The 16,224-nt window shown below is 39.3% G+C and overlaps 1 protein-coding gene across 10 annotated transcripts in view; it reads left to right on the forward strand.

The window, feature by feature from the left end:
* Nrxn3 (neurexin 3) overlaps positions 1-16,224 on the forward strand; it is a 1,546,128-nt gene that overhangs the window by 597,830 nt on the left and 932,074 nt on the right. For 7 of the 10 annotated variants that reach the window (XR_007107214.1, XR_007107215.1, XM_047541186.1 and 4 more), the window contains exons 10-11: positions 3,596-3,799; positions 9,877-9,903. Coding sequence is in view for 6 of the 10 variants with exons in the window: in XM_047541186.1 (XP_047397142.1) it covers positions 3,596-3,799; positions 9,877-9,903 (231 nt within the window). In the remaining 4 variants the exon portion in view is untranslated. Of the gene's footprint in view, positions 1-3,595; positions 3,800-9,876; positions 9,904-16,224 lie in introns of those variants that run through there. The other 3 variants (XR_007107216.1, XM_047541185.1, XM_047541190.1) reach the window with 2 other exon arrangements.

Below are 16,224 nucleotides of genomic sequence, written 5' to 3' on the forward strand. Positions count from 1 at the left end.
TAGATATGTCTCTCCAAGCTGGTCTTGCAAGCAGGTTGTTTGGAAAGGTGGCGGGCGGGGGGGGGGATTGTGACCAGTTGTCCCTTGCATAAACCTCTCTCCACATTTGATTTTCTCCTGTTCACTGAAGCACATTTTATGTCATGCGGTGGTGTGTGTTTACTGGGCCTGTATTTCAGGCTCAACTTGGGTTTGCCAGGAATTGGCTCCCTCAGCTGCCAGCCCCCATGCCACTGCTTCCAAATAATCCTTTCCTTTGTCCTCTGAATGCTGCCAGGAGAGATGGTAGCTTCTTTACCTGCACACAGATATCATGGAGTGCATCTTTTAGGTTTGTTGGACAATGTTCTTGATCTGTAAATGCTCCTCACCTCGACATACCTTGGGCCTCCCAAAAATACAGGTTCCTTTAATTCCCTTATCCTCTCCTATGCTCACAGAGGGACTGCTTTGGCTTATGCTTCTGGCCCAGTCACAGCAGCAGCTGTGCTGCTGGGGATTTTTTTAAATTTTATTACATCCAACGTTCTCTGTCCCTTGTTCTGCTTTGAAAATCCAGTTTTAAATTCCAGTAAAGTCCCTCCCCCATTTTTTGTTCACCTACCTTGCAAAGAAGCTGTCTGCTTTCTTGGTTTCATGCCATGGAGCAACCAGGAATGCAACCTCGTCTATTCTGCCATCTTGAAAAACACCCTCAGACTAATGCATGTTAAGTTCTAGAAAGCACCAAGAAAACAGCAGGTGTTCAATAAATGTTAGGTACCATTTTTAACCTTCTTTTGATTCTGCTCTTCCCCTAAGTAAAATTGTTTCTTTCACATCTGGAGCATGTGTTAAATTTAGATTATGTTTCCCATCTAAGAACAGATCTTCATGATATGCCTTTTATTGTGAAAATGCCTACAACTGTTATCTGTTTTCCCCTTAGAGTTTGTAAACTGTAATGTACATCTATTAGCATGGCCTGGGTTTCACCCTAGAGATGGTTGCTTTCCAGGAATTTGAGCAGATGCCTTTACATTACTTTTCGTGAACCTTTTGTGTGTTATGTAAGTAGGGCAGGGTGTTTCAGGAACCTCCATGTGGTCTCTCTGCCTCCTCTCTCCTCCTGTTTCAATTCCTTCTGTACTTTCAGGCAGGGATATTTCTTTCTTCATTGTTATGTCCTCAACACCTAAAAGAGTGCCTGGCCCACAGTATACAAATGAACGTATCATAGTACCTTCTCAAAATCTCAACTACTCCCTTACTTCCTAGGGTCTCCCAAAGCCCATTAATTTTATTCCAATCTCTGATGACTTCTGTAAATACTGTCACAGATGATTTCTCTTCTGTATCCATGGAGGATTGGCTCCAGAACCCTAGTGGATACCAAGATCAACAGATGCTGAAGTATTTATATAAAATGACAGAGTATTTGCATATAACCATCACATATCCTCTTATAGATGATATTGCTTATAATACCACTTACACTGTAAATTCTATGTAAATAGTTATTGTACTATATTTTTTAGGAAATAATAATAAGAAAAAGCCTGTACACACTAAGCACATGTAAAATTTTTACAAATAATTTTATTCCAAGGATGGTTGAATCCATAGTGTGGAATCTGTGAATACAGGAAGCCAGCTCTACTTCTCCAAATATACACCTTACGTTTTTGTTAAATTGAATTGTTTGCAATTATCTGAGAACCCCCCTTCTTTCTTTCTTTATGCCTTTAGAGGTGCTATCTAGTCTTCCTGTCAAATGTGATGCCCTCATTTCTCTCATCACAAATCCCACCCATCTCCCAAGACCTGCTCAGACTCTTCTGAATGCCATCACTGACATTTTGTACCTCTCCTTTGTTATTTAACTATTTTTGTGTTCATAAAGTTATTTGTACATGATATGTCTATCTTTAGCACAAGGACTTTGTTTCATCTGTGTTTTCACTACAGTACATGTAGGTAGCAATTATTTGATAGCAGCAAATATTTAATAAAGAACATACTCAGTGCCAGATGTTGAGCCCAGTGACAGGCTGGCTTCATGGGACTGGAATGATAGTTTCTTCCTGGTTCTCTGAAGATATTTGCTGAATGGATGATTAAATTTTAAACTTTACATGTTGAGCATCATGGTGTTATAAAACAGACTTGGTATGAGGTATTATAGGTCACAATCTACACCGTGTGATTTTGGAATGATAACACATCCTTCTAAGAGTTTTGGTTTTCTTGTTTGAAAACAGAAACAATAAACCCACACGATAGCGCTGCAATAACATATGAGGGTGGGGGTGGAATTCTTCTAAACAACATGCTAGTACCGAAGGATATATCAAGTACAAGTGTTCCTTCTATTACTTACAGAAGTTCTGTTTGAATACAAGCAAAATGAGTTTCCCACGGGTACCATTAACTTTTTATTGTTCTTGCTCTAGCTCTAGCTCTCTCAATCTTCTCTGAATGGGCTGAACATCTCTCACAGGGCCTGGCCATGAGGGATGTTATGCGCACCAGCCTGCTGCTGCTGCCTGTTCCTCCCTCCAGAAGCTCTCTGGCCAAATCTGTTTGCTCAAGTGGTTATAAATGTCTGCTCTCCTCCTATTCTCGATGAAAATACTTACAGGGATTTGCAGAGTTTATTTTTAAGAAACATAGACTTTTTATTTTAATGAGTGTTACTTTATAAAAAAAAATTCACTCCAGAGATGTGAAATTTCACATTATAAATAGTTCTTGTAAGCAGAAGTACTAATGAGTAAGCCTCTGGCCATTATATCTGAACTACTGCAGATACTCACATTCATTGATGCCAACTTACTCTTAATTTTATAATGTTCAACAATAAGAATAGTTACTTAGACCATGAAAGTGAAATAGTAGGTAGCCATTAGACATAACTGTGTAGAAAATGTTTTAATTTTTTTATTTTTATTTTTAAAGACTGCGTTTTGATTCATTGTACACAAATGGGGTACAACTTTTCATTTCTATGGTTAGGCATACATCTATGTAGATTCCTATCATTCATGTAGTCATGCATGTACATAGGCAATGATGTCTGTCTCATTCCACCATCTTTCTTATCCCCACCCCCCTCCTTTCTCTCATTTCCCTCTACGTAATCTAAAGCTCCTCCATTCTTCTCCAGCCCCCCCACCCCCTGACCCCCATTATGAATCATCATCCACTTATCTGGGAAAACATTCGGCCTTTGTTTTTTGGGGATTGGCTTATTTCACTGAGCATGTTTTTCCTTCAACCACAACATCCAGCATTACAATTACTACTATTTGTGGGTGTATTTTCTCTTTTGCTAAATACCTTCACATCCACCATTCAATTTGGTACCCTTGGCGAGTCTGTGAGCATCCTAACACATATACTAGAGCTGTCAAAGGCCTTTTGCAAATGAGTAAACAGAGCCTCAGAAATTAGGCTGTCTGCCCAAGGTCACACAGGTAAAAGATAGCGACAATGGAAGTCTATCAAACACTCATCCCCTGGCTGCAAATCCCTCTCTCCTTAACTTGGATGCAAAGGGATATGTGAAAATATAGCATCCTTCATGTTAACAGTCTCCTCCACTCTTCTTTGGCAGAGGCGTCCATCCTGAGCTACGATGGCAGCATGTACATGAAGATCATCATGCCCATGGTCATGCACACTGAGGCTGAGGACGTGTCCTTCCGCTTCATGTCCCAGCGAGCCTACGGGCTCCTGGTGGCTACTACCTCCAGGGACTCTGCTGATACTCTGCGCCTGGAGCTCGATGGGGGTCGCGTCAAGCTCATGGTTAACTTAGGTATCGTATGAAGGACCCTCTGCTACTCTGTTTGGGCTTGTCTTCCCTTTCTTTTCTGATTTTCATTGGTTTGATTGAATTCTTTGTGTTTCTTGAAAGTTAGCTGCTCACCTCTTGTTTAATAGACGAAGGATAAAACCCAACAGCAACAAAAACCTTCTCCTTGTTTCTGCATGAGGTTTTGATGTCAATTTCTGGTTTCTGACAGTGGTGGTTTCTTTACTAGATAATTTGTTTTTAAGTTTCCGTTCTTGGTTTTTTGAAATCGTTTAGCTTTGTGTAAAACACGCTACTTTGGTCCATCTTTTGATCAATCATATTCCCATTAAGTCCAATTCCTTGGTCACCACTCAAAACAGTCAACACCAAGGGCACAAATGGGTCAGGAGAAGAGGCAAAATGAGGGGGTGGGGTTTAAGAGGACTAAGGACAGGCACAGGATGAGAGGCACATCACGCTAGCTCCAGAAAACTTCAGACTAAGAATTCTGTTAGCCCTAGAGATAATGAGGTCTCCTGATTCTTTTTCCTAGAGAGACAAGTCAGATTATTTCTTTGGTCTCATGGAAAATATGGTTCCCTAAGTTGAGAGACTCTGACATGTGGAAGGAAAATGTGGCCTCTGATAATGAACCCACTTTCCTTCCTGACACTCTGAACCACATCTCAGCAGCCTTTTTGGTAAAGGTCATGACCTCACATTATTACCCATAAATTCTGTACAATGAATATCAATTTTACCATAGATTTGAAAAACTATGGCAACCTCAGATTTGTAGTTCTCTTAGGACAGGATCTATTCTTTCACTACAGATACCTGTGATGAATATTGTAGAAATTCTTCTGTGGCCTCGTATTCTCTCCTGCTATTTACTCTCTTTACTGGATTTTAATGGATCTTCAGTGGAGAATGGGGGCCTGGGGTTTGGAAGGGAACAACCCACCAACCATTATTTCTGCTCTTTCAACTCAGCAGAAAGTCAATGCCCAGTGCTGAGAGGATTAGTGTTATAGCTGAGTCTAAACTTTCCAAGCTAAATGGATTTATTTGTCTGTGTAGTATATGTTTGGATATATAATCTTTATAAAGATTTTAATGGAGCATCTTGCTAAAGGTCCAGGGACGACATGATGGACAAATGTACTAGATTCAAGACCCTGGAAGTCCAAAACAGCCTGGTGGGAAGGTGGGACTTTGAATTCATACCAGTCCTGTCTGCTGTCAGGTCAACTCCTCAAACCTGCAAAATGCCTACACTGTAATTCTGAAATCTCTAGTGCACAGAGGACTGTTTTGAGAAGTGGCTTATTTAGTTATGTCTTTTTTTGTTGTTGTCTCCTTCTCATTTGCAGCTTTTACAACACTGTGCCCTTTTTCTTGCCCGACCTCATTTGATTTCAGTAGTCACTGTGTTTCTTGGTTTTCTTTTGTGTACATATGTGTTTGGTTATTTTAGGTTTTGTCGTTCTCTTTTGCTGGATCTTTTCATGTGTGTTCTTGAGTTTCCAATCCTCCCAATCATCAACCATGGTAAATCAAAAGATGGTATTCAACCCTTCAAAGGCCCAAAGCCTGCGGCCCGCATTGCAAACAGCCTTGTGAACAGAGAGTACTGAGCAGCCTACAGGGGCTGGCATACCCCTGTCCCTCCCACCTTCCCTTCTGTACACCATCCTCCCCACCTTAAACAGACCAGCTTAGGTGCATATTACCTAAAACCAACCACTAGCTACTGATCACCTACTACTCTGGAAAACAGCAGAAGAGATAAAACACAAAAGCAAAACCAGAAACACAAAACAGACAGACAAATCCCCTACATAGCTCATAGAAAAAGAAGACGAAGACAATTTTTATCTCTGCCTCTAGTTCAAAATCAAAGAGGGATGTGCCCATGAGGATGATTCAGCCGCATGGGACCCTGGGGGAGTAACCCTGTGCCATGAAACACAACTTGCTTTTCTTATTAGATGTTGTTTTGTAAAGATTAGAAAGTCAACCATGACAAGTCTCACATCTTAGGAGGAAAAAAAAAAAAAAAAAAACAGGACAAAGGGAGGGATAAAAGGGGATGTGCCACCAAAGGAAGAGTTGGAATCTCACACACTCGCACTCATGCACACTCAGAGTTAGTCACAGACTCCATGTGTATTCCTAGAAGCATAACTTTTCTATTTTAAACTGCGACCAAAATCTGGGAGATGTGCTTTTCTTAAAGAATTTGGTCTTTTGGTTTCTTTCAGCACACTATCCATCTAACTCATCCAAAGTTAAAACATCTTGGGCAAAAGAGAGTTAGTCCCTCCCTGGAGAGCACAGTGTTCCTCCAAAAGCAGTCATGATTTTATTTTTCCCTGAAGGGTATGGTTCATCACAATTGCTGTTTAGAGTTTAACTTTATTTCAAACCTTACATTGGGAAGTTAAATTTAAATTGTTTGTGCCTGTGAACCTGTACCTTCTCAGATTCAGGCTTGGTTCAAATGTTGTTCTACTCTGTCTCCTAAAGATACAATTTCATAAGTTTTTTTTTTCTTTCTGCCACAAATTCACATATCCTTTTTCCTTAGTTATGAAAGAAAACATCTGCAAGCAAAGTTTGCATTCCCAAGCAGTCCCCCAAAATTCAAATGATCATTTTGTTCACTTTGTTCTCTTATTGCATTTCAGATATTTTGGTTTTATAGTATATGTACAGATGATATTCCTATTTATTTCAAATTGCTTACCTATACAAGCTCATGATAAAAAAAGCCTAGTATATGTTCCTTTGATGTAACTTATCTGCTACCTACCAAGAAAACTAGGGTTTTCTAAGGACTTTGTTTTCTGAAAACAGCCATATATGGTAATAGCATATACCATAGAAGAGTATCCTGCATCACACAACCTGTTTTCAGAAGTTGTGAGGTTGGCTACTGATCAACCATATTTTGCTCCTTGATTATTAAAAAAATACAATAACAGTATTTCATTATTATAGTATATTTAAAGATTTAAGAGACCTTGTCTTATTTTAATATCTTAATAATTTTGTGAGATAAATCACAAAAGTGTTTTTATGTTTACTTTTACAGATGTGAAACAAAGCAAGAAATATGACTTTTTAAAGCTTATATAAAAAGTTGGTTCTGGGACTATAACTCCTGTCTTTAAGCTGCTAGATCATCATGGATTATCTGTTACCTCTACAGATCTATATTGTGGATCAATGACATGATGCTCTTAATGACTTCAAACAGCTTTCATGATGGTCACCTTTGTAACCTGCTAGAGAGAGATCTCCTTTTTTCCTAGGCTCAAGTTAATTGAGCCACATTACAGAAAAGGCAGCCTGCATGGGGTACAGTCTTCAGGATCCTTAGCAGAAAGCCAGAAATACTTCTTCCATGATGGAGGCTCTGGGGCCGTGTTATGCAGTTTGGTTAACTGCATTGAAATTCTCCAGATATTCTCCCTCTAGCCTTGCTGACTACTGTTTTATGCATTATTGAAAACATAAAAATTTTAGAAACATTCATCTTTTCCACACTCAGCCCAAAGATCACCAATATGGAAAATGATCATTTTTCTTCATTTGCTAAACTAAACAAGCTGATTTAAACAAAACAGACACTACATATGCACAAATACACACACACACACACACACACACACACACAAATGCATACATAGACACACACCTCAAATGTTATGCCAAGACTCAGGCAGGATTTTTGAAGGCAGAGAATTAAGTCTGGTTGCTATCAAAGATAGAGCTAAAGGAAACGGCCATCTTGAGCCAATTCTCCCAGCTTATTTTTCATTAAAATACATGTCCTCACTAATAAGACCATAGCCTCAAAACTCGTAAAAAAGAGACCAGGGTAGATTTTTCTCCCCAAACCATTTATTCTTCAGGTAAAGTAAAAAATCATAAGAAGAATAATTCTTCTTGTCTTGACTTAAAATAAACAAATTGACTGCTGTCTCAGGAACCCAGGTCCTCTCATGGTTTAAAGATACTGTTCACATCTCATGAAACCATTTGGATGATCTAGAAGGATGAGGCCAGCCTCGCACCTCTCCCTACACAACATTCTTATCTGACAATAAAATACTCAGCTGCGCAGAAACCAAAGAAGAAAGCCATAACTTAGGTTTGTGGCCTGGGGCCCACTCCTCCTTGGGTCCTCTCTCCTGAGCATGTCCAGTCACCTCTTTCTCCTGCCTCTTCAATACTCCAGGAAGGGGCCTTGCTCCAGCTTTGGGTGATGGTAGATGCAGCCAATAGCTGAGGTCCCACCTGCTCCCTGCGCCTGCCCTCCCTTCTCCCTTATCCTCCCAGGGGCATGGCCTCCCCTGTCTGGTGATCGTACCGGTTGCTCCAGGGCTGTTTGCTCCCACTTTTCTGTTGCGGTTGACGACACATGACAAACCTAACCGCATGAAACCAAACCCAGATTTTTCTCAAGAGATGTTCTTCTGGGGAACAGATAAGCTGCCCTCCTCCTCCCTCAGAATGACTGGGTATTGTGAACTGTTCCTATCTGGATTTTCACATGGTTTCACTCTTCCCTGCTGGTGGCCACTGGTTCCATTTTCACTTGCTCTATTAGAATAGTTTGCTTTGGGACATTCAAATGGTGGCATTATCCTCCACAACTCCTCTAAAATGTACTGGATCAACCCTCACCAGCAGGAGAGCACAGTTGGCACCTGTACTTTTCCTTGTACCAATCTGCCTTTTGTCTATCATTTAATTTCTACCTTTTAATGTCTGGCTTTACACAAATTCTTGTTGGAATTCCCAGCGTCATCAACCAAATTGCAATTCAGTCTGACAGGCTGCTACTGTCAACAGAGACGTTTCTCCAGCCATTCCTGCCCAAGCCCCTACCAACACCCACTGACTCTACTCAGGAATTTTTATGGGGTGTGCCTGTGACTCCTAAGTAGAGGTTAATGAAATGATGAATACTCTGACCACTGGCACGGAATTCCTGCCTGGTTATCAAGACAATTAGACTTTCCTTCCCTCTTTTTCCCATTTGAAGAAATAAAACCAAAACTAAAGAATTTTCTCTCCTCAAGATGCAGAGAGTGACATACATAGGCAGGATGTCAAAGGTGCCTAGGACCTCCTCCACACGAGCCTACCCTGCCTTCTCCCTGAATGCTGTAGGCCTCTGATTTAACCTGGGCATTCAGGCCTGAAGACAGAGATGGGCTTCGTGAGTGGGTTGGTCTGGGAACCTTTGAAACAGTAGTGATCAGAGAAGCCAATTGATTATGACAACATCCTACAACTCCTCTTGCCCTATACCCAATGACCCCACCTCTCTAAAATCTGGGATGGGTGTTTGTGCGGTTAGCTGTTTGCAAGTGGCCATTTTATGACAGGAAATGACCAGGTGGTGTTAACCCTTTCCTTGCCTCTAAGGGTGATGGCAAGTCTGCCTTTGCAAATTTCTGTAGCATTCGGGACCTAAGGAGAGGGTGGAAGGGATTTGTTTTTAGATAAAGAGAAGGGGTTACATACTGCACTGGGAAAATTCAAGGACCGATTTTTTAAAAATGATACAATGTGTCAGACCAGTGAGATGTCTCTTTGGAACACTAATAACCAAAATTGCATTAATGCTACTTCTAAAGTTAAAATTTAAGAACATAAATTATAGGGGAAAATAGAATATCATCTGCATTTGGTGGGGGAAATTTTGCCTAATTTCCAAGTTTAACAAATTAATATTTCAAAGTGCAGGTTTGGAATAATTTCTATAAATGAATAGGCTTTTGGAAAAAAACAAACATGCTTGGTGTCTATTGTGGATATATATGTATACCAGTATATATCTCTATACATATGTGTATATATATATATGTGTGTGTGTGTATATATATATGTATCCAACTTTACTAAATAATATACTGTACATATACACCCACCCTTAAACTTGTACATACTATATATATATAAAATGGCCACATTTCTTGCGTGTGTCTGTCCCCGGAAGGGTGGACTGATTGTTTTTGGATGTCTGCAGCTGTTACCTTGAAGGATGCAATTTCATCTTTCATTTATTTTTCCCCATCTAGACTGTATCAGGATAAACTGTAACTCCAGTAAGTTTTCCCTCAAGTTTCATTTTGTTCTTAAAAAAAAAAAAGAAAGAAAACTGACTTTATTTTGTTTACTATTTTATGAGCTGTTTTTTCTTTGAATTATTTTATTTTTTGACAATGGAGTTGGGGGGGCACTGGGGTTGGCAAGATGGAGGGTTGGGCTGATGGTAGGGGGCTGAGTATGACTGGGGTGTGGTTTCTGAATTGGGGTAGGTCCTCTCTTCTTTCCTGGCATTTGATCTATATGCAGAAAAGGAGAAAAGGGCCCATGGATAACAAAATGACTGGAAAATGAATTGAAATGGTAATGTGTTATCTTTGGGAAGTAACCCCCTGGGTTGAACAGAAAGCTTTAGAGCAACCAGCATGCACTTCTCCACTACCAAAAGCTTCAGGTGATAAAAGCAGAGTTCATGACCCAGAAGTGGCTGCCAACTCTGACATTTCCTTCCTGGCATTTATAGCTGCAGGGGTTCTTAGGTGGGTGGTCAAAGCAACTGCCCTTGGTGTGACATTTTAACCAAAGACTCAGACATGCTCTACTAAAGGAGAAATTGCTAACTGCCACTTTCATCTCAGCCCATCCAGATGTCCTGGTTCTTGAAGAAGGCTCCTAATAAGATACAGGCTGGAAACTATTCATATTATTTCTTCCTTGGCCTTAGAAATGAACGTTAACCGAAGTTGAGAAGAAAGGGGAAGAAGATAAATAGGAAAGAGGAATGAGGGAAGAACAGGCCTAGGTCATGCAAGGAGAAAAGTAAGGACCATGCTTGGTGCTAGAGGGGACTAGTTAGGCTAATTACTACTAACTGCTGTAACAAGCAACCACAAAATTCCAATGGCTTAATGAAAGACAGATTTCTTTGTTGTTAAGGCAATGCAGTGCCAATTGTAGAGTCCTACCAAATACCTTCCTTCAAAAGTGACACAGAGATCCAGGATCCTTTCATGAGGTTGGTCTGCCACTTCGTAGATCTTCACTTCCTGCTACATCCATAGGATAGAGAGAGCTTGGGCAGATAGGCAGCATGGTTAAGTGCTTTGCCCAGAAGTGACATACAGCCCTCTTCCCATTATATTTATCAGGCGTGACTCCCATTTGATATAAAGAAAGCTGAGAGAAGTACTCTTATTATACATAGGAAAAGAAAATCATGTTAAGTGGACATAGAGTGCACAGAATTCTTAGTATTAGCTCATCATCTTTGTATTGTTTTTTCCTTACTAAGGTCATTTTGTAGGAACAAAAGCTGAGGAAAAATCATAAAATATTCCAACTTCTGTATTTCATTTACTTTGTTAATTCCATCCTATTAGAGCTTTCACAGGAGGTAGTTCAGACTTTTTCCTTGGTAGAAGATATGTTTTCAGAATGACAAACTATTAAAACCCAACTCTATTTGTTCTGGGAAAATGTTCCATATAAATTAACAAAAAAAGAAAAGAAAAGAAAAATTGAAAATCTGTAAAGCAACCTTTCCTAGAGTGCTTTATGCATGTGTTGGCATTACTTTCAGCTATTTTAAGCATTGTCTTATTTTGCTGTGTTTAAATATTTCTAATTAGCCTGAAATTTCTCATGATAATTAGATCATTAAAAGCCTAACTGAAACATCCTTTCTCTCCAAAGCCTGGAGTTTTCTATTTTGGGGGATTTTGTTTCCATGTTATGCAGCTTTGAGGTACAATTTTCATACCACAAAATTCACTCATCGTAAGCCTGCCACGTATAGAGTTGTCCAAACATAACCACAATTGTGTTAGAACATCGCCATCACCCCTCTGATTTCCCTCTGCTCATTTGTAGTTAGCCCCTGCTCCTACCCTTCGCCCTATTCAACAACTGCTGTGATTTATTTTTATAAATTGGCCTTTTGTGGGTAGTTCATATAAACATAGTCATTTGTGCCTGGCTTCTTTAAAAAAAAAAAAATGACAGCATTTCTGTGGAAAGCTTTCTCCTTTCCTTTTACATTGGGTTTCAGAAGGAAACCAGAGGCAAGTTGAGATGAAGGTGGGGAGCCGCTGGGCAGCATCTCTGGCTTCAGAGACTGACGTGGAGAGCAGAGAACAGGGGGTGACTTGATCAAGATGGTGGGACTGCTGCTGCTCTTACCACAACTACTCAGGGAGTCACTTCCACACTCTCCACATGATCCACCATGGAAAGTCATCAAAGACAAATTGCAGGATTCCCCCTCCTGAGACGACAGTGAAACAGATGACAGCAGGGTTCCTGAACCTGACCCAGGATTTCCTAGACAACATTGAGAAGAAAAATCTGTCAGCACAGCTATGTTAGCTAAATTTGACCACACTTCAGACTGTACCTGGTTTTAATTCAAGGTAGACGGTTAAGATTAGATGTTGGAAATCACTTTTTAAAATTCTCAAGATAGTCATTTAACTTGCTAAGAAAGTTAATTTTGTTGAGGGCATTAGAGAAGTGGCACTGTTTCTACTGGTTCAACAGTGGTCAGCTACAGAAAGAAAAAAACAATCTCAGTCCTTCAAATTAATCAAAGACCTGTAGTGCAGAAATATATCAACATAGGTTACGTGGAGTCATGAAATAGATGTGATATATTTTCCTGAAGTCAACTTTAATTGTTGACTCAGAGTAAAAGCTTAAATTGAAACCAAAGTAATATACTATGCATAAGAATGCAAACAAGCATGGATCTTTAAGGGGTGGGGAGGAAAATTTCAAAGACATTTTCTTTTAGTTGCTTATCTTCTCTATTCCATTCCTGGCATTACTGTCACTTGGGTGGAAAATTTTGAGAAGTCTAAATTAAGAGAGAAAATGGGTAGAAATGATTAGAACGTCTTAATCCCTCTTCTCATTGACTCTTAGAATTCATAGCTTGGTCTATGGTACAAACTCAAGATGTCTCTACAATAGGAATGCAGGTCCTTGCACTTACCAGATTGTTACCTGTGAGCATAGAAGAAATAAGACTGATTTGCAACCTGGGTTTGAGAGGGAGGAGCTTTCTTCTCACCCTTCAGCCTTGCTTCCTGCTGTCATTTCAACAGAAATCAGAGTGTGTCATTGCTCAAATTTTTAAACATAGCTTTACCCCCTTCCCTTGGAGGGACATGCTGGATTAAACCCAGGTAAAGTCTGAATGTAAGTTTGTAAAATTTTTTAGTAACTCTTTCGTAGGATGCCTGTCCTCTGAAAAATCACTCTGATAAAATACTGAATGACATCAGCTACTTTTTTCCTGTTCATCTATCACAGTGTTGTTCTGGAAAATGGCTATTTCCAAGGGATTATGGGACTTCTTTAATGAAGAGAAGAGCATGAAGAAGGACACTGAGCTCTCAGGATAGGGACATTATAATGACTGGCCATGGTGCAGGGCGGTTTTGATGCATATTTATCATTATTCACTCCATATCTTCCTGCTCTTGCTTTCCAAATTCTCCAAGAATAACACACCATAAATTCCTCCTTCACTCCCATCATCAGACATATCAGAGACTGGGCAAAGCAAGGTCTTTGTCTGAATTGAGGCCACTGCTGGCAAGAATGTACTTAAATATATTTAATAAAAAAGGTTTCTGCTTAGAGTTTATCTTTAAAATGGAAAAGACCCAAGATTTGGCAGTCATCATGGTAGACTGAACTCCAGGTTGACCTGGAACTCTGCTAACAAAAACAGGGCTGCTTTCTAGAGAATTCCTGGAGGAAATCACCTCTTCCCATGGTTCTAGTCACAGGAGGCTGACAGTAACCTCTGAGGCACCCAGTACTGAAAACAGGTAAGGCTGTCTGTGTTGATCCCAGGTGTTTGCTGAAATGGAAGCATGGACAGTGGTTTGCTTGTCTGATTGGGGCCCTGTCCTGTGACCATTCCTAGCACCTTCATGTGTTTCATTCAGGAAATGGCATGAGTGAATGAATGAATGAAGAGTATGAAGGAATGAATGAATGGCCGGTATGAATGAGTGAATGAAAGTAACAAGCTCACATTAACTCAATGTGGCTACTGTGTGAATAAATACAGCAGACACACATTAATGAGTACCAGTTTTCCCTCTCTTTCGTCAACTCTTCCTTCTCTCAAAGGCTAACTCCTCCACAGTATGGATATTTTCTAAATGTCCCTAAAAAGGGACATGTATATATAACATGGGAGTTGAGTTAGTGCATATGCTTTATTGTTTAGAGATATGTACAAACCCCACCACTCACATGAATCAATTTGACCTTAAAGTCTTAACTAATCATTCTGTAACTAGGCTCATTTTTCCTTCTCAGACATGAATGAGAAAAGAAATAGAATGCCATTAAATATATACAGACCTGAAGACATTCAGGTGCCATGGTGGAGCTGATTGTAGCTTCAGCGATTCTATCTGCATTCTATAAATTCTGATAGCTTTATATCATCACAGGGGACCACCCCAGAGACATATGTATGCTGGGATTTGGTGTCTCACATATCTCTGAGGCTACTAGAGGTGCTTGAGTATTTTTCCTTTTGCACCTGCTTGCCTCCTGCCTCTTTCACACTCTGCCTTTAGGTTCTGGGCAGACTGTCTCCAGGGCTTTGGCAAAGTCAATGGTGTCTGTGTGACTCTAGCTTTGTTTAGGCATATTTTGGTGAGCTCCAGTTTCTTTTGATTTTTTTCTCTTTCTTTTTCTCTTTTCAACCTCTCTACATTATCAGAACATGTGATTTTATCTTTAGGCCTGGTTTATCTGAGACTTCCAGACCTGAATTGTTGAGTTCATCCTTCTAACTTAGAAATACTTACTACAGACCAACCTAAAACCTGATTTCTTCACTCTTGAAAGTCTTCCTGGAAGGAAATTATAGACCTCCATTTGGTATCCATTCCAAGAGTCAGGCACTTATCTTATTAGAGGTTTAGTGGAGATGGCAAATCACACAGTAAGATCTCATGTATAATAGTGTATTATCTGTCTGTTAGATTATGAGCATCACTCTAAAATTTCCATCTTCACACTTGATTATACTCCTACATTTCTCAAAGTCTGATACTTAAAAGATAGTGCATACTATAGTTTCTTAATGAATATTAATTCCAATTGGTTTTTTATAAACTTTTAAAATTTGTTCATTAGTTATACATGACAGTAGAATGCATTTATATATTTTGGTAAATCATACATAAATGGAGTGTAATTTCTCATTTTTCTGATTGTACATATTGCAGGATCACATCGGTCATGCAGTAATATATGTACATGAGGTGATAATGTCTGTTTCACTCTACTATCATTCCTACCCCCATACACCTTCCCCTCCTTTCCCTCCCCTCTACCTAATCTAAAGTAACTCTATTCTTCTCAGTTAAAATTGTACACAGAACAAAAGAAAATGTAAAATTTCTCCCTCCTGCTCTTAATGCTAGTCCTCCAACACCTTTCTCAAAGGGAACAAAAATTACCAGCTTTTCTTGTGTATTTCTACAGAGACGGTTTTAATGTAACATATAGTTATAATAATGTTTTCCTACTCCTCCTTCTTGACATAAATATTAACAAAACCCTCCACTTTTCTTTTCCACTTCAACTTTCTTAGGGAATATTCCATGAAAAATATTATATAATATTCCATTTTGTGGCAGTATATTTTATTAAATGAGCACCCTATTGATGTACATTTGAACATTTCATCTTTTTACAAAATACTATACAAAGTAAGAAAATGTACATTTTTGTTCATTAGTCTTTGCACACATATACAGGAATATCTATTGGATAAATCCTCAAAAGTGAAATTGCTATGTCAAAAGTTAAGTACATTGTAAATATCAAAGGATATTGTTAAGTTGCACTACAAAGAGGTTGTCTAAATTTACGCTCCTACCAGCAATATGAGTGTTTGTTTCTCCTCACCCTTGCAAAATATTATCAAGTTTTTTATTCCTTTGCTAAAAAAACAAAACAAAACAAAACAAAACAAAAAAACCTCTCCAAAATGTTGCTGTCACATAATCCAATGACAGCTTGTTATCACTTAAGATCCTTTCCTTCTATCCCTTCTCTTCCTTAGGTATATGTAGGGACCATTGCCATTCAAAATTTTGGTGATTCCTTTTACCAGAAATATTTTAATAGGAATTTGCTAAAGAAGCATTTCCTAACTTAATCAACAAGGATGTTGTAGGAAAGTGGCAAGATGCTATATGATCTTGTATGATTTCTCCCCTGTGTATCACTATTGATCTGTGTTGGAATCTCATCAGAGAAAGGCACTTTAATGCAATTGCCAAGAGTGAAGGGCTGTTGGGAGCCTAGTCCTTGAGAGCAGTTCTTATCTTTACCCCTAAGTTATG

This window comes from Sciurus carolinensis, chromosome 2 (assembly GCF_902686445.1).
Source record: "Sciurus carolinensis chromosome 2, mSciCar1.2, whole genome shotgun sequence".
Taxonomy (NCBI): Eukaryota; Metazoa; Chordata; class Mammalia; order Rodentia; family Sciuridae; genus Sciurus; species Sciurus carolinensis.